The sequence below is a fragment of the Anser anser genome, assembly GCF_964211835.1.
Source record: "Anser anser genome assembly, chromosome: 4".
Classification (NCBI taxonomy): Eukaryota; Metazoa; Chordata; class Aves; order Anseriformes; family Anatidae; genus Anser; species Anser anser.
This window is the reverse complement of record NC_139724.1, coordinates 28,615,869-28,639,541: the sequence shown is the minus strand read 5'-3', so window position 1 is coordinate 28,639,541 and position 23,673 is coordinate 28,615,869. Positions and strand designations below refer to the sequence as shown.

Genomic DNA, 23,673 nt, shown 5'->3' with positions numbered 1-23,673 from the left:
TCCCAGTGGATAAGCAGTTTCCTTCTGAAGATACTGCCTACCTCTACAGGCTGCAATAATCTTCAGCTTGCAAAATCTGCTTTGTCTTGTCCCTGTATTTATTAAAAAAGCAGTAAGGTCCAAGTTCAATGGCAAAAAATCAAACATATTAAAAAAGCAGTCCTAAGATCAGGTCTGTCTAGCAGAATGGAAAAGAAAAAGAAGTCTAATGTGTCACCCCCTTACCAATTGTGCTGTTACTCAGACAATGTGGGGAGAAGGGTTTATAATCACAGGATGTATTGCACTATTTTAAAATTGTTGCCATGGCATCTGGTCTGTCTTGGGAAGCCTACAGTTTGGGTACACTACTCAGTGCTTCAAATGTGCATCATGTGACTTGCTACTCACAGCCTGGCCTAGTGTTTGGTGTTACAGCTGTCTGCAGGCCACAGGCAAGACGGGCATGAAATGGCTCCCTGAAAGTTGAAATTTCCTTTCTCTGAAGTTGGAGTGATTTTGCAGTTTTATGTCCACCTCCTGACTCACTCTACAGTTCATGTGTCTCATTTATGTGTATGTGCTGATGTTTCCTTTGTCCTTTTCTTTCCTTTCCTTGTCCATACTCCTCCTCCATGTACATATGCCACAGGATCTAGACTCATGGCGTTTGATGCTTTTGACTATCAGCTTTCCTGTGACTTGTCAGAGGAGCGGGGTGACAGGAAGGTGGCTTTCTACCCATGATAAAACACATCTTATGTTTCAGTGCTGAAATACCCAGAGGGAAGGCTGGCTTTCAGACTCTGACTTGTGCAGCTCTAGCTCCAGCACAAAGGATCTTGCATTAGTATAAGATGCATCCCTACCATAATACCTCTTGGAAATATTGAGCTGCACACCATTGCTGGCTTGTGTCCCTGGCCCTCCATGTCTTGTATGTGGCTTTCAGTTTTAGACTTGCACCAGCATTGTTTGAGCAGCTTGCCTGTGCCAACTCTGCTGAAATCTTCTCATTTTGCTATTTGGAAATTCTCCAGAAAGCAAGCCTGGAGATGTATATGGTCACAGCCCTAGTACTGAGCGCCTGCTGGGCAGGATCATGATCTCTGGCAGTCGTGGAATACAGTGAATGCAAGGGGAGGGAGTCTGGTGGATGTGACTTTCAGTTGCATGTTACTGCATTTGGGCATGAAGTCAGGTCATGCAAGGGAGTAGCACATTATAAGACTCACTGTCATATGAACTACGGGAAGGCTGAATAAAAGAAAAAAAACTGCAACCTGCAGCAGGATGCGTTGACAGCTTCTATGTATTTAAGGCACCAGCGCATACTGTCCTCTGGTTAACATCTGCATTTCCTTAGCATGATATCTCTGCGTTTCCCCATGAGAGTGGCGTCCAGATGAAAAGTCCTAGTTCCATATTGGTTGGCTGTGGGAGCAGGGCATGTGTTGCTCCACTATGACAGTTTATATGTAGCTCAAAGCTACTACAGAATTTCAATTACTGTATGTGCAAGTGGCTGAACATTGGTTTCCAGATCAACACTTGCAGGATTCTGCGTAGTTCCTTTTTTTTTGTTTTGTTTTGTTTCATCAGATGCTTGGGAAAATATCATAGTTATTACATTAGGGAACTTAATTTCACCAGCCATTTGTTTTTAAACGTGGAACAAATACCACACCAGTCAGTTTAACTCTAAGCATTTGGCCCCACAGCATAGTGCAAAAATCTGTCCATGTGGTGGTCAGTCAAGGGCAACTAGACTGTGTGAAAAACCTGTGTGTGAGGAACACGAGGGTATGCTTCTGATACCTACACGGCTCATGATAGTGTTCTCGTGCAGTGCAGGTGTACTCAAAGTACTTAGGCCAGGGCAGGCATTTCAACTTCCAGTGTTTAGTAGACTAGTCCTTCTGTTTTGACTAAGTAAAGGAGTGCATTAAACAGTATGAGTCTTTTGGTGGTTTATTGAAATATTTAACCTTGTAAAACATGGCCACTGAACACAGGTATTTTTGTCATTACTAGAGGTGCGGTCCTCATCACTATATCACCAAATGTTTCTCACAGCACTAGTAACTGGATGTGTTGTCCTTACCTCTTTAAGCAGAGAAGCAATGGGATTCAAAAACCCTAATATTCACCATAATGTCTAGACTTTTTGCTAACGCACTTTTAAAGACATCACGTAAAATCCAAACTCTTTGTGACAATTTTCTATATTTGCATGACATTCCCAAGCTTAGCTCACACTTGGAGCTAACCTTGTACTTCAGCATCCAATCCATTTTAAATGTATTTCACAGTCTTATTTTCCTTGATCAGAAGCACCTAGCTGCAGCTCAAGGCATTTATACATTATTCATAAAAGCACATAAAAATTATATAGGATCAATATTCACAAACCAGCAAGGTTTCAAATAACATGTAGGCATTTAGCTCCAAGCTATTATAGTCAGTTCAAGTTTTGAAAGACCTATTACTTTGAAATCCTTGTAAATCTGTGGGAAATGATAATATTGATCCTTTTATTTTTGTCTTGCTGCACATTCAATTTGTATCCCACAGAGTGCACTATGTAACTTTTCCTGAAGCAAAAGGGACAGGATCATCTATACAGAAAACAGCTATGATATATTGCATATATAAAATAACTTTATAGCTGGACAGTGATTAAAAATAAAATGTGCATTGAATTAATCTCATATTTCTGTGTTCTTACACATTGTCAAGAATCCCTGATTAATGTGCTTATCAAGAATTGACAGAGTATTATGCAAACATTGACTTTTTATTGCAGCTTTGATTTGGATTTATGCCAAAAAAACTCTGTTACTTTGTTATTTTGAGTAACAAGAGACATTTATAATGCATTGAAGCATGAACACATTTTGGAGGCAACTTTTATGTCTCTCCGAGGTCTTTATGCTGAGACTGTGCAGTTTAAGTCTTCCAGGCACAAGCTTTTCTACAATGGTAAGAGTTCAGATTTTTTTTTTTTTAAACTTAGAAATTAGAGAATTTTTCAGAGTGTGGAGACAGGTTTTAGGCACTTCCAGTCATTCTGAGAAATATCTAGGATTCTAGATTCATTCAAAACCAGAATCCCAGTTTCCTGGAAAACTAAAAACTATGCACGTGTCTGCATGAAATCATTCTAAAACAGAACCATGGAATGAGATTGTGAAATTTTGGGTGCAGTAGAAGGTCCAAAGTTTTCTTTCGAAGAAGTCATAGCATGTTTTCCAGATTCTTCCAAAGGTTCTCCACAATGTTGGAAAAACAACAACAGTATAGGAAGGGTTTGAATCCTGGGGCTTCTGAGCATCCATGTCATTACTGAGTCCATTAGTTGAGCAGTTCTGGAGCCCCAAAGTAGGCAGCTGGTTTTCAGGCTTTTACTTCTCTAGCAGTTTGCCAGAGGAATTGGGAAGGAATAAATCTGGCAAGGTAGGAGGAAAACAGGTACCTCTCTGATCAGTCCGGTCTTGTTTCCATAGGAGTTTTGCTGGAATTGATGCATTCCTGGGCAACAGTTCTTTTTCAAGGAGTTGGCATTTTTGTTTAAGAAAAAACATTCTATCAGAAAATATAGAGCTATCTCTATCTCTGGGTTTTGTTGCCATCCTTAGAAATGGTCAGCAAAAATCTCAACATTTCTGTGTAGTGTGTGATTGTTTTCCTATGAGTTAAACAGCAACATAGACAAAAGTTTCAGACTCCTTTACAACAGTGTTTGGACAGCCTGGTCTCTTCTGTAGCTCACAATCATGCATTTGGAAATTACAATTTTGCACACATCTGCTACAGGGAAGACAAGCACAATGTTAAGCATTTCTCTAATCATAAGCAACAGCAGCAACATTTTTTTTTCTTGAGAAGAAGAGGTGGATAGCAGCTTATTCTCCTTCACTTTATTTGTAAATAATTTCTTTCTATTTATTTTATAAATAGTTCCAGAGATTCTGATGGCTCTAAGCCCTATAATAGTGACTGTTTTCCCCAAAGTTTGAATTAAATCTGCTGTACAGATGGGGGTAAGTACTCTCAGAATTCTGAACAGAAAGAAATTGTGCTTAGTGTTGCTTCAGCTTGGTCTTGTGCTGGCAAGATAGGATGGCTGCTTTCTTTGCTTGATAATTCTATTATCAGACATTGCTTCTCTTCTCAGCACAATTTTATCAATACCTTGACAAATTTGAAATGATTTAGACCAAAAGATATCTAAGTTACAAAGTCATCAGGGTAGGACCTGTATTAGTTTGTAAAGTGCTCTGTGTACTTGCAATGTTCATATAGAAAATAATGCCATCATAATGGTATGCAGGTGATTTGTCGGTACCCAGCTTCATAGCAGATTAAGGGATAAAATTCTGTGCTCTCTCTCTTGAACAAAACCCAGTGTAAATACTTCATTGCAGCACGGACTAATCACAAGCTCTGTACTGAATGCCTGTAAATATGGCATAATGGTTTTAGGCATGCCTGGCAGATGTACCTTGTTCATTTTACAAGCAGAAAGATGAGTGTTTTATTCATTGCCAGTAGTGCAACTGAGGCTGGAGCTTGAAATTCAGGAAGCTTATGTTGGGCCACATGCCTCCAGTTATAAAGATACTGCTGTTAGAATTAGAAGAGCTGTTCTGATGTACAACTAGAACAAAACCATTTCATTTTGTTGCAATTAAGGAAGCATTAATTGGTTTTATTTTGTCTTATTGTTGGTTTAAGTAAGAGCTGAAATTCAAATGGTAAGATCAAATGGTCACTTTGATCAACTGCCTGATTTACTAATGTCTTCTTCACATAGCCTTTTTTTTTTTTATTTTATTTGAATGAGCCCTGCCTTTTGACACTGACATAGTCATCGTTTCTAATTCTGCTGGTAGGTGAGGTTAGTTTTCATATCATCTCAGGAGTTCTCCCTGATAGGAATAGATCAGAAATATTTCAGGCTAAATTAGATCTGGTTAAAAATGTAACAACATGTTTCCCATGGATAGTGCAGGCTTTTTGGAAGTATCTTCTCCCTTGGTAAATACTGCTTTCAATTTATTTTTTATGGGAAACTACAGTAAAATGTACAGAAGGTTGTTAATTTTTTATTTTATTTTATTTTATTTTAATTTGGAAGCCCTAAATCTCTAGTTTTGAATTTTGCTTCCCTTTTCTCCCTCTTTTGGGTATGGAATAAAAAAAATATATGTCATCTGGGACTTCTGTGTATGCATTGCCTTTTATTCTAACTTCTCGAAACTTTGTCAAGCTTAAGAAAATAAAAATGGGAAAAAGAAAAAAATGTTTTGAAACTTTGCCACTCTGTACTTAAAGTATGGATACAATTTGAAAAGACAACGGGAAGAAGGAAATTATAAACATTATTAATTTTACTGTAGCTAGCATCAAAGTTCAGGGGAGATGACACAAATGTGATATTTAAACATTTGTGTTTTCAGTGTTTTGTAATTTTTTTGCACTCTTGTTTGAAAAACAATGAATAGCTTTGAAAATTTTACATGTAGTTGCTAAATTATTTTGCAATAACTTAACGAACAAGTTCTTCTAATTGAACAGGAGCCATTTTAAGATCCTTAGCTATGAGCTTTACTTGGTCACCTTCTCAGTGCTGTCAGGTCCAGTTCTTCAAGGACCAGAAAGTACTTAGCAGTGAATGTTAAGTGATGTAGCTTCATTAATATCAATTAATCCATAGGAATCTACCCTAGATGCTGATATGACCTGTGTTCAGTGCCAGTCACTGACAGTTATGAACAGGTTTTACACTAGTTATCGCTGAAGGACCCCACAGTTAAATTAAATTGGTTGCAGCATAGAACACACAAGAAATGAAATTACTTCCATGACTGAGAATTTGGCCCAATAATGGCTTTTGAGCTGTTCATTAAATTATATTTGGCTTTATAGCAGGACCAAACAGAAAGATAAATAATTCAATTATATTTCTGCCAGGCAGTCTCAAAAATGTTGAAGACACATTTTTATTTTTATTTTTTCTATGAGAGAAGACCACAAGAAACTGAGTAACTTGTCCATGTCTTTTTAAGCAGCCTATTAATGTGGTGTACTGACACTTGATACAGCTTTTGAAGTGGTGTTAGCTGCATACTTGGGAGGAGAAAAGCTTTTTCACTATCTTGTTTTGCTTTGCAGAATGCAAGTTATTTTCATGGAGGGGTCAGAGACTTTTGTGTTTTGTTTTTCACGGGGTTGTGTTCGCTCATCTAACATGACAAAATTAAATTTTCTTTTTTTAACTTGCATTAAAAATAATTCTGTCCAAAGTTAGGCATTGCAGTGTGGAGTGTTAGAGATGTGGCAGATTATTATGGACTTAAATGAATCTGCAGTGGTCAATAATGATCACTTTTGTAGTGCTTGGTTTTGTATAACAAAGGTTTCCCTTAAGACATTCTGAAGTAACATTAAACAAAAATGTTATTGAAACTGTTTCCATCAACTTTTTAAGAGGTATGGATCAAAAGGTAAAAGAAGCCATAAAACTCATGCAGGATGGTAACACATTTCCCAGAATGTCAGTACTGAGTTCACCTGCAGAATCCACCATAGCCATATTCCATGCAGGGCTAGCTCCACTGTGTTGCAGAGTCAATATTCTGTATATTTTAACTCCACCTCACATTGAAGTCCCTAAGTACAGTTTTCTTTGACTGTCATTCACTAACCAGAAGCCAAGTCATCTGTGTTTGTGTAACTTGGTAAAAGAGAACTTTTTAAGTCTATTCAGTTTAAAGAAGCTTCTGCTTCTAGCTCAGACAGACAATAACTCTTCTCTTTATTGTAAAGCCTTACATACTGGATCAGTAATTCTAGGCCATCTGAACTATAATATCTGAACATTATTGTATTATTTATGTATTCCCAAGGAACTAAAATGATTGCCTGAAGTATATTTTTCAGTCAGTCTTCAGTGAGGTCAATTTTTTTTTTCCCCTGAATAATCCTCCCTTGAAAATCTAAAGCAACATAAATGAATCACATATGTAAAGACTCAGATTCACATGTCAACTTATCTCAGCAAACACTCAAATCTCTATTCACTATCCAGCTATGGATATACAAATGTAAGAATTCATTTGTGAATGCAGACAACTCAGGGAAAAAGATGCCTACAATCTTCAAATTACACATAACTTTTTCTTTCCTTTTTTCTTTTTTTTTTCAGTAACTTTCTATGCATAAGCATGTATATGATTCTTTTGACAATTCCTTGATAGCACTTCTAAATTAAATCCTTGTTTAACACAACTCAGGTGTTCTTTATATCTTGCATATAATAGATGGTCATCTTTCCCAATCAGAAATGTCTAGGTTATTCCTACTCTGTGCAGCAAAGGAGATTTAATACCCCAAAGATTTTTTTTTATTTTTTATTAATGATGCCTCACCTTGTCAGTCTGGCATGCAATCAGGTTATGAATCATAAAATCAGGATTCAAAGGATGATCACAAAGTATCTGTATCCATGTTATAGATAAAGATTTTCTATGGGTTACATTTTATGTAGCTTTAGAATGTGCTCTGACTGAACAACAAGCAGCAAAGTTTCTGGATTTTGAGGCTGCAAGCCAATCTGAGAACTCAGTTTTGGTTTGTAGGAAAACTGAGATTCATCAGCTATTGGTATTTAAAGCACATTTCCAAGGCTTGCTACTTAATAATGGGCACCCAGAACATTACATGTCACTAGAAAATAGGAAAAACTGATTCTGAAATATCTACCATCAGTGTCTTGGGGAGAAAAAAACACAGAACAAGGTTCTCAAATCTTGCTGTCACATCTAGAGATGTAAAGCAGCTTTTCTAGTCTGTTAAAATTTTACTCAGATGTTTTTAGTCTGGACTGGATGGATGCCAGGAATTTTCTAATTTCTGTTAGAAATTAGCCAGAATTTCCAAGAAAACTTTGTTTTGGAAACATCAGAGCATGCATGGTCTTTCCTAAAGGAAAGTTGTTATACATTCTGGCTATCCAGCTATGTGCTGCAATTGCTCTATGAAACTTGCAGGCATGTCTGGTTTATCTCTGTGAATGTGATTTTCAATGGGCAGTAGGAGGAGGTCCTAAAATCTTTCACCTCTAGTCCTGAGTAACTTAATTCAAGGAGAATTTGTAGCATGTCCACTATCAAGCAAGAATTTTCACTCACCAGAGCTCCAGAGCTTTGGGCTGGTGCTGGATTTTCCAGACTCTAAATGCTAACTCTGCAACAGGCAGCTCCAAGTGTAATTCTCTGTAAAAAATAAAGGAAAGAAAGAAGGAGCTGTCTGTCCAAGAGCCAGGACCCAAGAACAGGCTGAGCAAAGGTTTACTTGAGCCTTGTCCTGGTCCAGCATCCCTTAAGACCACAGATCAAAATGCTTAAGCCCAACTTTTTTTTTTTTCTTTTCCCTTCTCTTGGAGAATTTCCACCTAGCCCTTCTGTAGAGTGAATTCAATTTGTGGGATGCATGCTGGTCCTGCTATTGGCTAGAAGCCAAGTTTCCTTCGATATTCCATAAATGCTTGGAAATAATTTCCCTGAACAGAAAATCAGTGCTCACCAGAGTGTTACCAAATGCTGGACCTCACTCAAGAGGATATAGAAGAGTTACTCATTGACTTAAAAGAAGCAGTTGACCAGGTACTAGTGACTGCATTTCATAAAAATCAGTCTATATATCTGGAGCTTTAAAAGGACCAATTTCCCCAAATTTAATGCCATATTGCTCTAAGTGACAGAGACCATAAATTCAGAAAAGGAAATGTTAATGGAAACTGGCAGCTGATTAGAGAGCCCACTGGATGCTCAAAAAGCCATGATTTCATAGACATAGAGAAGTTAAGCTGAGCAGAAAATAGCCTGGTTGTAAGAAAGTGTTAGAAGGGTGCTACAAAATAGAACGCAAAATAAAACATTTTTTTTTCCTGATGAATTTAAGTAATTAATGACAAAGAATATAATCTAAAAGTTTAAAAATGTTTCTGGCTACCAAGAAACTTAAAGCCTGATTAATACGAAGACAATCAGAAGATGTTTAGAACACAGGAAAAAAAAAAAGCAATTGCATTTCTGGAAACAGATGGCAAAATCATGGGCTATCAATGCAAAACAGATAGAAATAGTCAATAGATATTTCTATTCTGTATTTGGAAATAATATGTAACTATCATAAATTTATAGAATAGAATTACATTATAAAATGATCAGAAAATTTACCTCCTGCAGTAGAGGGGAGTATGAAGCAGCATCTGTTTTTTCCCCTGGATCAATAGACCTAAATAACTAACTCCCATAAACATTTAGAGAACTAACAGAGCCATATGACAAGCCAGCAGTATTTGTTTGTTTTTTGCAAGCTTTACTAAAACACAGAAAACTTTCCCAGAGCCTGGCAAACCCCGGAATGAGTCTAATGTCTAGAAAGCGAGAACACAAAGAACAGGCTGGCTGCTCTGATGCAAGTCCTGGGCAAGACAGTGAAGTGGGACTCTTGACTCTGTTAGCCAGAGGTTAGAAGCTAAAATATCGCTAATAATACAGTCTAAAAACCCATAAACATTAAATTGTTCTGTGAAACTTTCTACTGACGTTATTAACAGGGAAGCTTCAGCATATGGGGCTGTTCTTTTTGGGATTCTCCACTTCCATTTATGATATTGATTATAATGTATTTGGTCCATCAGTGACTTTTTTTTTTTAAAGTTTCATAAATAGATAAATATAGCTGTTAAATGTGTCTGTCCATTTTGAGCATTTGTTCACTGGCACCTGAAACTGTTGGTCACACACTGGATAATTAGTTTTGGGAACCAAATGGGTGGTCTCCTTCTAATCCATCTATCATTTATTTAAGAAGCCTTAGTACTTTGGATGAAGTTTATTGCAGGCCTGTCTTGGTATTTTGTGCAAATGCAGCCGAATAGGTTTCTCTTTTTGATCACAACTCTAACTGTTATCACCTCTGTTTAAGGAAAGGAAGAATATATATTTATTCTAAATGCCTTTCAAAAATTGCAAGTTGAACATGAACAGCTTGCCAGAGAGCTTGTTCAGACTCAACAGCACACAGTGTCTGCACAGAGAAGCAGATAAGTTTTTCAATTTTTCCAACCTTAATGATTCTATGATAAGTAGTTATTACGCTATTATACATTTTATTTTTTAGTCTAGTGCCTGATTTTGCCTACTCATTCCTTTGTTAGGAAAGGTTACTCTAAAGAAATTTTACCCCGAGCTACAAAACATACTTATTTTACAGATATAACTATCCCATCCATTGAGGGATATTCCCCAACATGTGTTGAAGCTGGTGGGCTGGGTAGGTCAGTTATATGAGCTTTCCTTTACTTTATCATATTTCTCTATTTCATATTACCATTCTGTTCCAGGAGTATTTTGTGGCGTATAAGCTTACATTCATTTCTTTGGTCTGAAACTGCAGCATTTCCTGCATCACTGCAGAGTGAAGACATTGAATTCCATTGGCCAGGGGACTGTAACCAGTTAACAGATGTCAAATAACAAGCCTCGCCTATAAGAGTTGTGGAAGTGCTAAATTGGCAGAGAATGAGATGAAGTCGCTATATTTAACTGATGCTTTGCCGTAACACCCTTAAAGTCCATGATCAAACACATCCCAACGCTTTATGCAGCCGCTCAAATATATTGCTGCATAGACAGTGGTATGTTTATGTTGGATTCAAAACATGCAAATACCCTTTATAGAGGTAACATTTTGCACAAATTGAACTAATTTCTTCCATGAGCCGTGAGGCTGGAAGTGAAGTCTCTTACAGGAGAAATAAATAGGATCTAAGATCGCAGTTTTTATTTATTGCATTTCAGTCAGAAAAAAAAATAATTATTGCATTACTGACTAAAATAAATGCCACAGGAGTCTAATCTCCATTTTCCAGTTGTTTCAGCTAGAAATATCCCTGCTATGCTGTGCTTAGATCCTGACCTTCTTGTATTTTGGAATAAAAGAATGTTCTTGCCAGTGAAGTCTCTATTCGACTTGAAGAACTACTGTTAAACCTTATTCCCACTGTAAAAGGTTTCTTTCCATGCCTGTCTGCCACGTCCTTTTGAGCCACTGCTATGAACTTTGTAAAATCTTGTTTCTCATGCTTTGCCACTAGAAATAAAACTGAAATAGCTCTTCACCTAATTTGTATGATAAATTTGACTACATTTCTCTGAGGTAAAGAGATGGCAAGTTTTAGGTGAAGACTATAATGAAAAGCCTAAGCTGGTAAAGCCACTTGTATTCACTTAATTAAAAGATTAAGAACTCTTCACACGAAGAAAGATAAAAATGAAGTTGAATGGTGGCAGTGTCGCAATCTGGTAGGCAGATCTCAAAGTGACAGTCATGGAAAAGGAGTACCCTAATGAGAATATGCTGCCTCTCTTGTAAATGCTCACTGTGGTTAGCAACCTAATGCAGGCAGCTGTGTGCCATCAGTAGCTTTGGCCACCTCCATGTGGAGCATGTGATTGTGATCCACAGCCACCTGCCTTCTACCTATACTGATGCTTGCCCAAATAGGATTTATGGCAGGTTAAAACTTCTGAATCTAAGGCACCCTTCAGCTGCACTCACACGTTTGCTATCCTTGCAGATAGTGTCATTATTGCAGTTATTTTTTGCATTGTTTCAGTGATATGTTTCCCTGCGTGGTGTCATGTGCAGGTGCTTCACCACAGACATAGACTAGAATGTAGGGCAGGAAAAGGAAATGAGCATGTGAAAGTGCAGAATTAGAGGGTGTAAGCTTGGGAAATGCTTGTATTAGCTTTGTCACTAGAGAAATCATATTGTGGACTCATACTCTGAATGTGGAATTAAATATAGTTGTAGAATGCTTCCCTGAACCCTGACAGACTCCTGTGAGATGAGTTCACCTGTAACTAGAAGTGCTACCAGCATGGATGTGACTATGATCCACATGTGGGGCTGGATTGTTGGAAAACTGAGAGCAGTAATGTATTTTTCAACTGTGGAAGATACGTGCAGATAAGCTTCTGCAAAAGCTACTGTAAAATAGAGGGAAGTTTTGCTGCAGATACAAATCTTATCTAATGCTTAAATGTGGTGCAATATGTAGTTTGTATCCAGCAAAGTAAATTGTGCTCAAATGAGCAAACCTGCTCATTTGAAAGATGGTTGAAAGAACATTGGCACAAGAAAAGTCTTGACTGATTATTTAAAAATAAATTATTATCTTATATACTCTTGGAGAATGTGGTAAGCATTGTGATTTAGCTGGTTTAATGTTTCACTTTAAGACCTTTCCATCAGAGTCTCTTCCTGCCCAACACATTCAGCTAATGCTCCCCTGGGTTTTTTGATTCATAGGTACAACAGCTTCTCTGACATGTGTAATGTCCCTGGCCATAGGAAGCTTTGGCGTGAGCAGGTACAATTCCCAGTGAAGCCCATGAGGATATCCACTGAAGTCAGAGCTGAGTTTTACTCCTGAAGCATAACAGGACTGAAAAGTACTCCATATACTGTTGCTGAGAACACATCTTTAATCTTATTTTTTTTTTCTTCCTTCTAACAAGGAATCATATTTGTGACTTGCTATGGATATGGTGGCATGGTACAGGGTTGAAATTGCAAAGGAAAATATGATGAATGACCTTGAGTACTACCTCCCCCACTGTTTAACTTTGATGGCTTTACATGTTATTATTTTCTCTCTAACAATTGAATCTTATATATTTGCCCTTGGATTTGACACTTATACATTTTTTTTTTTACCCTAGATGGACAATATCTTTGTTACAGAACAAAGTCAGTTTCTTAAAAAAAAAAAAAAAAAAAAAAAAAAAAGCTGCTGTCATTATTAGTTAGTAAGCTCAAGGGGCCCATAAAACTTTCAGTGGTTCCCAGATGAAAACGTTTGCTTTTGGCTCAAACTGTTATTTTAGATCTGTCTAAAATTTAAATTTAAATAAGATGTGTCCTCAAAAAACTGTTGAACTGATATTTTATTTAGATATTCTTTGTCTTCTATTGAACAGAGATTCTCCCTGTAAATTATACTTATGGGAAATAGTTTGCTCTTAGCTCCAAGCTCTTTTGCATTTAGGACAGCGAATGAAATCAGTAAGAGTTCTTTTGCAATGTACCTGTAGTAACTGGACTGTATTTTACTTTCTACCTGTCCTACCAATCAGTACTTTCAATATTTAAAAGCGTATTTCTAATTTTAAAAGGTGGTTAAGCCATTACTAATAATGTGATAAAGCTATTAGCCTTTCCATTCAGCATTAGAAATTCAACATTGTGCTTCTGAGAATGTGGCCTCAATAAAAATTAGATCAGGAAGAACAAAACCCAGAAATTCTCTGGAAACAAAAGAGGAATTTCTTTCTTGTTAAGTCTGTTGCCAAACAAAAACAGAACAAAGCAACCACCACAACAACAAAAACAACTTAAAACAGGCTAATGAATTTCATTAGCTTTAAAAAACAAAACAAAATAAACTTACCATTAGTTTCAATATTCTCAAGATTAATCAGTTGCCTTCTTAATTGCAGAATATATCTATTGTTCTTTTTTCCATTCTCTCTCTACAGCATTTCAAGTTTTGCCTTGGTCTCTAAATTTCGCAGGCTGATGTTTTCATAAAATTGGTTTTAAGGGCATCTTTGCTTCCCTGGACAGTTTCTCCCAGTTCTGCTCTCCTGCTATTCTTCTGCTCATCTACAAGACTCTGCTCATGCATTTCCTTCCAGTAAATTTGTTCCTCAATCTTGAACCTTTCTTTCAGGCTGTTAGCATGTTAATCTTACCTAGAAGGATGGACAGATAAGTTGGGATTTTTTTTTTTTTTTGCTATGATACCACCAATCAAGCATCCAGTCTTGACTACTGAAGATAGTACTATTTTCCTTCTCCATTTTCCCCTTAAAATTTGTAGGGCTTTGCACTTGATTCTTAACATTGATCACATGTGTTCAGTGGCTGTTATGAGCACAATGGGGTAGATGCCCACCGTGAAACTATTAGTGGAGAATTTATGTTTTTAGTGCAGAAACAGAGTCTGCCTACTACACCAGAAAGCAGCTGGTAGAAGAGAGATTTTAACATTGGCTGCAGAGGAATTGTATCTCAATGGCTTCAATGTTTTAGACATTTAGTTCTGGTTTAATACAGCATTAAATATGTAAGTAATTCCTGTAGGAGGCAACAGGTTTTAGTTACAGCAGAGCATATTCCTGAACACAAACCCATACTTTTAAGTGATTTTCCAAGTAAAAGTGTTTCCATGAATAAGGGCCTTAGAATGCAGGGCAGTAAACACTGTAATTTTCCCTGCTGATGTGCTTTTTGGGAGGGAACAGAAAGATCTTTCCCCAGCCTCAGGAAGCACTCAGTTCTTGCCTGTTTGCCTTGGAGATGCATGCAGTTAGTGATGTCCTACTTTATGAGGACAAAAGTAGGGACCTTCTCTCAATTACAAAAGACAACGTGTTATTATGCAGACTAGTAAATAATGCATGTTATTTTTTCAAACTGATGAGGATTTGAAATGAATGTTGATCATATAGCTCCACTGGAAAATAATTTCTTCATCGTAGATATTTATTGTAGATGTTGATGTATTTCTGGAGATATTTCCATGTTGCATGGACATTTTCCGTAGGGCATTTTTGCAAGTACTAGCTCTACTAAATGGTGAAGATATTTTGCAGAATGCTTTGTGGTGTTTCTGGGTAAAGTCCCTCTTTTTCTTGTTGGATTGCCTGTTACTCTTACATACATTTTAATAACAGTTTGTGAGGAAAAGTCTTCTTTGAAATTACCACTTAAAACTTAATAAAGCTTGAGTCAGCATTGTTAAATACTTCCTTTTATTTAGAAAACCTTTTATATCTAATATAATTTTCCAGAGGAAGCTGAATACAAATATACAACATCCATGTTCTGCATGGTCATTTTTCATCATAGCCTTTGATGGCTATCAGGATTTTCTTTTGGTGACTAACAAAGCCAAAGCTTTAAATAAATCTTTTAAAATAAACAAGTATCTATTGTTATGTTCAAGTGCTTGTGTAGGCAAACCCTTCTACTGAATAAACTTTGCTTAAATTTTTGTCACTTATTTATGTGGAATTTAACTGTTTGAATATTTGAATCTGATGTTTCCTTCTGGTTTGTTGAGTTTCCACAAGTACCAAAATTATACTACCAAACACTTATAGCTGTAACTTATAAATACATCTGATGTGTGCAGAGACCAGGTAAATGCACACCAGCTCATGTTTCTCATCAGCATTTCTGATGTTAGATACTGAAGTAGAACAACAAAATGAGCAGTGGACGTATGTGGCAGTGACTTAGAAGAAAAACTACTGACAACTCAAGGGCCTTGTTTTTCAGCGTGGGTCCTCTTCATACATAGGTGGATCTCTTTTTCAGACAAATATGCATGAAGATTACATAATAGAACAGCTTCTCTGGTGAATGTGTATAAATTTTGAAAAGTTACACTTTCATTTGGTAGAGTAAATCTACCTTCTGTAAGTGAATGAAACTCTCCCAGTAAAAGCACAAACATTGGTCAGTATACTAAGGGTCTGAAGAAGAGTTTTTAAAAGGCAGCTGCTAAATCAACATCCATTTCTCTTCCTGCTCTTGAGCAATGCATGTCCACTGGCAAAAATAGATAGCAGGAACATTGCCTAGTATTGGTTCATACTACGCTGTTTTGCTACTGTCAAAAATTAGCTGTTTCGTAATATTTTAATATTTTCCTCTTTTAGTCTGACCATGTCAGGAAGTAGAGGTCTACCAGCAATTTTCCAGATTTTGTTAATTTATTTTGTTCTGATGTTATCCAACGATTTGTTAAAACATAAATAACTGGTTTCTAAGTAGTTCCTAATAATTCTTACTTGTATTTAACTTATGGGCTTTTTTTTTTTTTTTTTTTTAAGGCCTGTAGATGTAAATTGATAGGGATTTGACAATTAGCACTTTCACACAAGCATCCTGATACTGCAAATCTTTTCAGAATTTATCCAGTTTACAAGAGTGGGTTTACGGGGCAGCCAGCAGAAAAGCTAGCAGTGTTGTTTGATGTTGTATCAGAACATCTGGGTTTAGCACCAGCATAGTACGGTCTTATGGAAGCAATATATTTCCTTAAAGTGATATTTGGCTCTATTTTATGGAATTCTTATTACAGAATTTATGGAAGATAGTAAACATAAAAGTTTTTTTACTTACAGCTTAGTATAATAACTCCTGTATGGTTTATTTCATTGTATAATTTTATTTTCTTGCTTGTTTTCATGTGCTTTTAAAACAACAAAGACACAAACCTCTTTATTGAAACATTAGTTAGAGGTTTTTTTTTTTTTTTAATAGTAACTGTTAACAAAACCTGTTTCATTCCACTTGCAATTAAAGAGGGTCCTAAGAGTGACTCTTTTCAGGGGTTGTGTGAAACTGTTATCAAAGCACAGGCAAAAACGAGTTTCCCTAGAGCGCTAGAGATGCTGTCAGTAGGGGAAAATACCTTAGGTATATAGCCCATGTCCAAACCTAAAGCCAGACTACAACGAAGGAACAAGTGAACAAATAACCTACTTCACTGATTTTCTGAAATGAACAAATCCTAATATATGGCTGGCAGATACCTTTGTCTGAATTGTCAGAACTGAACAACACTTTTATACTTCCTCTCTTTATAGTCTCTCCTTCTCTCTGCTGTATGTGCTTGTGCATAAAAAAGGTTGTACTAACTGAGGTCTAGTACCACGTAGTGTCGTGGTGATAAGGGTAGTCTCTGAAGGTAGGAACAGTTGCTTAAGCTCTATCCAAGTTTCTCTAGCTCATAGAAAAGAATGAAATAAGAATTTTTACTCTTCTTGGTGAACAGCATAATATATGGGCAATCCATATTTCACAGTAAATCAATAACAGTTCTGTAGTATTGTTTGTAGTCACAGAAAGCTGGAAACTTAAAAGCTGTCTCAGGCTGAAAATGAGAATGCAGTATAAATGATGAGTGAAGGTAGCAGCAGCTCACTTTTATGTGCAGTAATGAGAGGTGGGCTGCCTTCTTAATTTGCTTTACGGACATCTGTTTTCACCTTCAAATTTCTTGTACCTTTATTTTTAAAAACAGGTTTAAAATGCCCCCATTTGATGTGTGTGTAGGGGAAAGTTCTGGGTGACTTTTTTTTTTTTTCTTGTCTGGGATTAAAAAAAAAAATTGTCTCTTTCAGACTGGCCCTGGATATTTTCAATTTTCAGTCCAAACATTGGGAAAAAAAGTTGTCTCCAAACCTGCCCCAGATTCCCATCACTCTTTGTGTAACTGTACACCAGAACAGAGTTATGAGCCAGCGTGTTCTCTGACTAGGCCATGCTCCTAAGGGCAGTCTCATCTTTTTCAAGTATCTTCACATCAAATGAAAACTCTAGCAAAAGAAAGGCATTTTTCCCTCTCGTAATTTGAAATGAAGATAGAAAAAGGGAAAACCAAACCTGTGTGTGCTGAAGAGCAAAAAAGGGGTAAATAAAATTGAAAGTTTGCATAGAGTAAAAACAAGGCATTCGAATAAAATTATAATTATAAAATTATATATTAAAATATTCTTCCTTTAAACTTCTTGCTGACTAGGATTTCAGATTCAGTGAGGCTCAAGATCTTGCTAAAGAAACATCTTTTGCTTGTTGTTTGTAATGGGAGAAAACAGTGTCATTAATGCTAAGGAACTATTAGGGAAATATCTTGGCATTTTTAATGTAAGAGAGGAAGCAAATCATGCTCATATGTATCTTTTGTCTGGCTTGGAATTATCTCTATCATGTTGGAAGTTTTTATTCGGAAGTCTGTGTTGACTCTCATGATTAGGGCCAGAAATCTTACAGCTGACAGGAAAGTGACCTATAAATAATGGTCTATGATGGACTTATCATATAGTCATTAAATGAAATATTCTAGTACCTGTTTCCTTTGTCTTGTTTCTCAGTTTCCGTCTTCTTCAAAGTTATTCCTTTTGACATATCCCACTAGTTATCTGGTAAGTGTAGGTTTTCTTTGTCTTGTAAGTGAATTCTGTTTTTACCACAAAAGCAACAATTTTGAACATATTATTGCAATAATTTTCATGAGGCATAACTCCACTCAAATATAATTGGCTCTAGCCAGCATTACGTTTCCAAGTCAAATATGTTTTAATGTAAAGATTTATACTTACATGTATATGCATATATAAAAAATCAAGAAAAAAAAGGACTAGAAGGAGTCGTTTGCAATGCAGCGTGGATTCTGGGGTTGTGAGCAAATGAAAAAGTGAGAATTTAGTAAGACTGTAAATTCACAACACATCAAATGCTCTGCAGTAATTAGATACAAGCCTTCTATAGCTGCCACATCATACAAAGAAAACCAGGCAGTTCATGGTAACAGCCCATGTTCCCTCTTTTAGCTAATAATAAAACTCTTTCAGCAAGAATTATTTCATTTTACTTAGTAATGGTAAAAAATGCCCATATGGAATGTTTATATGATGTAGTGGATTCTCTCTGAGTTTGCATCCCAACTTTTTGCACTGTAACTTACTGTTTGGTCATATCTTTAATAGCCTGTCCACAGAAATGGGACATGATTGTCATTGAGGTGGAGGAAGATGTTAGAGGAGAAAGACGTTCTAGCTCCACTATAGTCTATGTGAATTTTACCATTGAATTAACTGAATGCAGGATTTCACCCCAAACTTGCAATTCAGATCTCCCTTGTTTATTCTGAGTAATGAGGCAAACAGAAACACTTGTGCCAAATGTGCTTTGTTAACATGAAGCCTGCCAAAAGTGAACTCCCCTTGCAATGCAGTTCAGTAAATGTTACATGTGTAGCCTTAGTAGTTGACTCTGCTTAAAAGGCATAATAGAACACTGTGTGAAAGAAAAGCCATAAAAACTGGGGTTTGTGCCATCTGTGTTTCTGTAAAACTTGCAGAAAATTTATGTTGTAAAAGAAATTAGGGTAGGCTTAATGACAAGTGATAACTCAGTTACTTTGACATCTTCTCTGGACCTTTTTTTTAATTAATAAGCTTACATCATCTACATGAAGAGATGGTATGACTGCAAGATCCCCATTGTTGTATCTGCCAGTCCCATCTTCTCTACTTTTTGAAGGAAAAGTGAGTTACTACAGGAAAAAGAATTACACATTTGTCTAAGTGGCTTACTAGACCAGATTCTTCCCCTTGAGATTATGCTTGGTTGATGGAATGAATCACAACAAACATCTTTTCTTTCTAGTTGACTCTCAAGGATAACTTTTAGCTCATGTAATTCATCTCACTATGCTTGAGTAACTCAATACCTACACTGTTCACTCATCACTTGAATCCTGATTTTTTTAACCAATATAATTTTTTGTTGACCTACAGTAGAAAATATGCTGTGATCTGTGCCATGGACATTACTTGTAATGTTTATAAAACAATTAGAGTGACGAACACAGATCTTTGAAGACTACTTATGTATGCAAACTATGCCTATGATTTCATTGGCTTTAGCAAGGTTGCACATCTGCTTATAAAAATGTCACTTTTTGGCAGAGCTGTAAATGATGTTTTTCTACTGTAACGAAGCAGTTCATCTGCTCAGCTGGCTGCTCACACACTAACCGTAAGGAAGAGGAATCATAGTTCATAAACAGGGATGGAGCTGTTCCACCTCTTTTTTTTTTTTTCTTTTTTTTTTTCTTTTTTTTTAGCTAGCTTCAACAAATAAGGAGATACAGCAATAGACTGTGGAAGACATGCTTGTAACAGTGCTAGTATTAAGTTTTACAGATATCAATGTGAATCAACCTTCTGTTTTCTTCCTTCTCTAATCAGCTTTACAAAGCTGTCCTGAAAAGATATAGTACATCTGAAATAAAGCAGATAGAAATATAGAATAGTTCATATAAACAGGCCATACATGTGTACAGTGAAGGAACCAGAGGTTTCATACTTCTTTTGCAAGCATTTTCTTTAATGTCCACCACTGTGTTGGATTAAGTCAGCTACATTTCAGTCAGACTCTTCATATTGGTTATTTATTATTTGTGTCCTATTTACATACTTATTTTCATTAGAAAGAGTGGAGATCTCATGCTACTACATGGATTGACTAAACGGCACGTATAGTATTCAAAATGCTATTAATATAAGTTAGGATCACTCTGTGACAGCAGAAGAATGAAAGCACAGGAATGTTTCCAATGCACCAAATGTGTCCTTTCAGACTGTTCAGGTATTACCTGGAAAGCTAAAGGAGTTTGACTGAGATCCACTGCATAGAGTATCTGATCTCTAACTCCTCATCCTTGTGCAAAACAAACCTCTTCACAATATGCTCAGCAGTTTACTATAGTGAAAGCATCCTAAAGGTATAGTTTCTTGTCAAGTCGTCTAGAGTTTGTTGGCTGTGAAGGACACGGAAAATCTAATATTAAAAGTACACAGACTATAAGGATATAATGCAGTGCATGCATATGTTAATCTCTAAAAAAATATTTAATAGGAAAAATAAAAATCTCTTTGAAGGAAATAAAACCTGTGTATTTATCACCATTTTCCTAGGTGAGAGGTCCTAAGGTTGCTCAAGCTAAGGTTCTTTAGCTTCCAGGATAATAGCAAGCAATTCATTTTAATTTTAGGATACCTCTATAAACACAGGACCCAAAATTTTGGTAAGAAAATTTGTATAGGGGTTCTTGGCCTATTATGTGTATATTAGTAAAGAACACATCTATATACTTTCAAATGATGGCTAGCCATTTACTCATTTGGCCATCTGCTATTGCAATCTTTTATAAAAGGATTGGAAAAATTCCTGTTTTGTATGCTTAGCTAAGAAATTTGAAATTCTGAACCAGTTCTTGGTCTTCTTTTAGATATATGACCTAAAAACAAACCTAGTAAACTATTAGGGGTTAGTAGCACACCAGAAATATGTAGATTTTCAATGATGCAGGAAGTAGAGTTTGACCTTCTTGGTCTTACCATTTCAGACTGTTGCTCAGCAGAATATATTTGTTTGCAGTCTGGAGCTTTCTTCTCGAGATGTGGGTTTCAAGGTGTTGTCAATACAAAAGTCTTGAAATTCTTTGCCTTTTTAGCAAAACAGTTTTAATGGATGATTTTCTAATTATCTTACAGCACTTGCCAAGGCTTTTGCATAATTTTCCAGTTCTAATATATTTGACTGAATGGTAGCCTGCAGAGTAATGTCAAATAAACGCATGTTTCAAACAAGAACTGGGGGAAATGTAATTTTCCACCCACTAACAGGCTGACCATATATTCAGATGTGGTATTTGGCAGGAACTTGATTCAATAAGTTATGAATAGCTGCTGCCCACTGTTTTACTACACCCCCTACACAGAGCTGAAGTGAGGACCTGCAAAGTCTACAACTGCAAGGGGACCCAAAATTCCAGGGTTGTGGGAGTCCAATATTTCAGATCAGCAGGAGAACTACAAAGCTGGCAACGAACAGGGAAGAAGCAGAACCCTAATTGAGACTGAATTAATGCTGATGTGATGATTTGAAATCCAACTTGAAAAATAAAACAATAACAGATCTGGCTCTATATGGCCTGATATTGCCACCCAGCCTGAATTACTGTTGACAGCTCGTAACTTTATTGCACCAGCATGCCTGATTGCTGTCATTGTGCCAAGGATTTGATACTTCTGAAATTCAAACTGGGAAGGAGAGCAGATCATATCTGAAAATAAACAATCAAATTAAACTTTCTGTGGCAGATGCATGTTTACCACATCTTCATATAAGTAGCTGAAAGACCCTGGAGGTTGCTGAGTGTAAGCTCCATAAGAAGAGTTATACAGTACTATTAATACATAGCAATTTCCGTCTGTAAATCTGTACAATGAAACTGAGCTTTTTTCCTCTACCTTATATGTTTAGAAGCCAACATGTACAACATTTAAGAAGAGATTTTTCAAAGAGGAAAGTAAAAGGAGTTTGAATCCTAACTCCCAACTGTGGCAGAAACCCAAGACTATGTAGGTCTTGATCTGGAAATAAAAGCCCCAAACCACTGAAAAGTCTTCTACTGATTCCAACTGGATTTGAGACAGACCTATAACAAGTCAGCTGGAGATCTCAGAGGCAGAGGGTCATAACAGAGCCCTTCCTACAACCTCTAGTTAATGGCCAAAGCAAAACAGTGCAGCACTAACTGCTTTGGACAGGTATAACTTAAAACAAAGGAGTTAGTTTCTCCCTTAGACACTAAAACTTGTTCTAATATAGTGAGAAATATGAGCTGATTTTCCCATATTAAAAAAGAAGTCCTTATATACATAACCTTTCAACCTTAATTGAAATGGACACTGTGAGGATGCTGCTGAAGAGAGAAGCACCTGCCATGGATTTGGGCACCATGAGTTAGTGTGGGTCTATCTTTACGATGCTGTACACCCTAGCTGCAAGAGCAGTCCCTCTGAAAGTTCTCTCAGTTGCTTTTGAAAGGGCTTAGTCTTGAGAACTGTTGTTGGTGTGTGTGTGCAGCGTTGGTTTGCCTGTGCAGCCTCCCATCATGGTGTTGCTCTGGTGCATGCAGTTCTACTTTCCTGTTAATGTTGTATGTTTTTTGTGGTGCAGTTCTTCTCTTCTAAAGGTGCTTCTAAAATATTATACTGAGGGGTAAAACACTTGTGGGTCCGGTGGGAGAACTCAGTCTTTGTTTAACTGTATTCTTTTGTAATCATTTGTTTAACGGCAATCTCTTGTTTAACAGTACTTCATGAGTAACGATGAGATGCTGTTTCCTTTAGCACAATTTATTGCTCAGTGTTTCACAGAAAATATCCTTAAGCCAGAAAAATCCACGAAAGGACCATTATTTCTCTTCATCTTGTGCAGAAGTGGAAAAATACACATTAGAAATGATGCTTTCCATGTAGGACTCTGTGCACAAAGTGCAGTCCAAAAGCCACTGTGAGGTAAAAGACACTTGTACAGAGCATTGCAGAGAATAAGGTAACAGTACCTATGGGCTAATTATATTGAGACAAACATCCATTAAAATGTGTCAGATTTGTGTAACCAGTTATACCCCTTGTATTTCTCAACTTTGCTATCTTACCCAATGAAACTGTCCTTTTGTCTGGCATCAGTTTGGCTTCTTGTCTAGTGCAGCACAACCTCCAATTCTCAGGCACTGTCAGAAATACTTTACTTTAAAACAAGCTTTTATGAAACAGCTTCTATGTCTACAGGTTTAGGAATGTCAGCATTACACTGCCGATCTTTTAGGTGTTTGGCAATACAATAAAACAATTACAAATTAGGTGGGGTTTCCCTTTTGCTGTGGAGATCTTGAGCACTCCTACTTCCATCCTGACAGCAGCTACTTGACATTCAAACAACATTAGGGGCAGCTAATGTCATAAGAACAACTGCAAACCTAGCCCGAAACATTTCGGAAAAGCAAAGGACAGGACCTCATTGCTTCAGCTGTGTTGGTCAAAAAATCTACAAAATCTAGGTCTCACCTTGACCAGTTGCTTCCAATGACTGGACCCAGCTCACCAACACTAGGTACTTTGTTCATATTTTGATGGCAGTACATGGTTCAATTCACATGTCACTGTATTTATGGTGAGA

General features: G+C 36.8%; 1 protein-coding gene and 1 long non-coding RNA gene across 11 annotated transcripts in view; one reads left to right on the top strand and one right to left on the bottom strand.

Moving 5' to 3' along the window:
* The window catches only part of LOC310898696, a 94,795-nt gene that overhangs the window by 54,531 nt on the left and 16,591 nt on the right, over positions 1–23,673 (top strand). The window lies entirely within an intron of this gene.
* LOC310898693 (uncharacterized protein) overlaps positions 1,790–23,673 on the bottom strand; it is a 77,437-nt gene continuing 55,553 nt past the window's right edge. For 2 of the 6 annotated variants that reach the window (XR_014583540.1, XR_014583545.1), the window contains one exon: positions 23,642–23,656. Coding sequence is in view for 1 of the 6 variants with exons in the window: in XM_083834103.1 (XP_083690229.1) it covers positions 3,675–3,789; positions 8,175–8,258 (199 nt within the window). In the remaining 5 variants the exon portion in view is untranslated. Of the gene's footprint in view, positions 23,657–23,673 lie in introns of all 6 variants that reach the window. The other 4 variants (XM_083834103.1, XR_014583541.1, XR_014583546.1 and 1 more) reach the window with 4 other exon arrangements.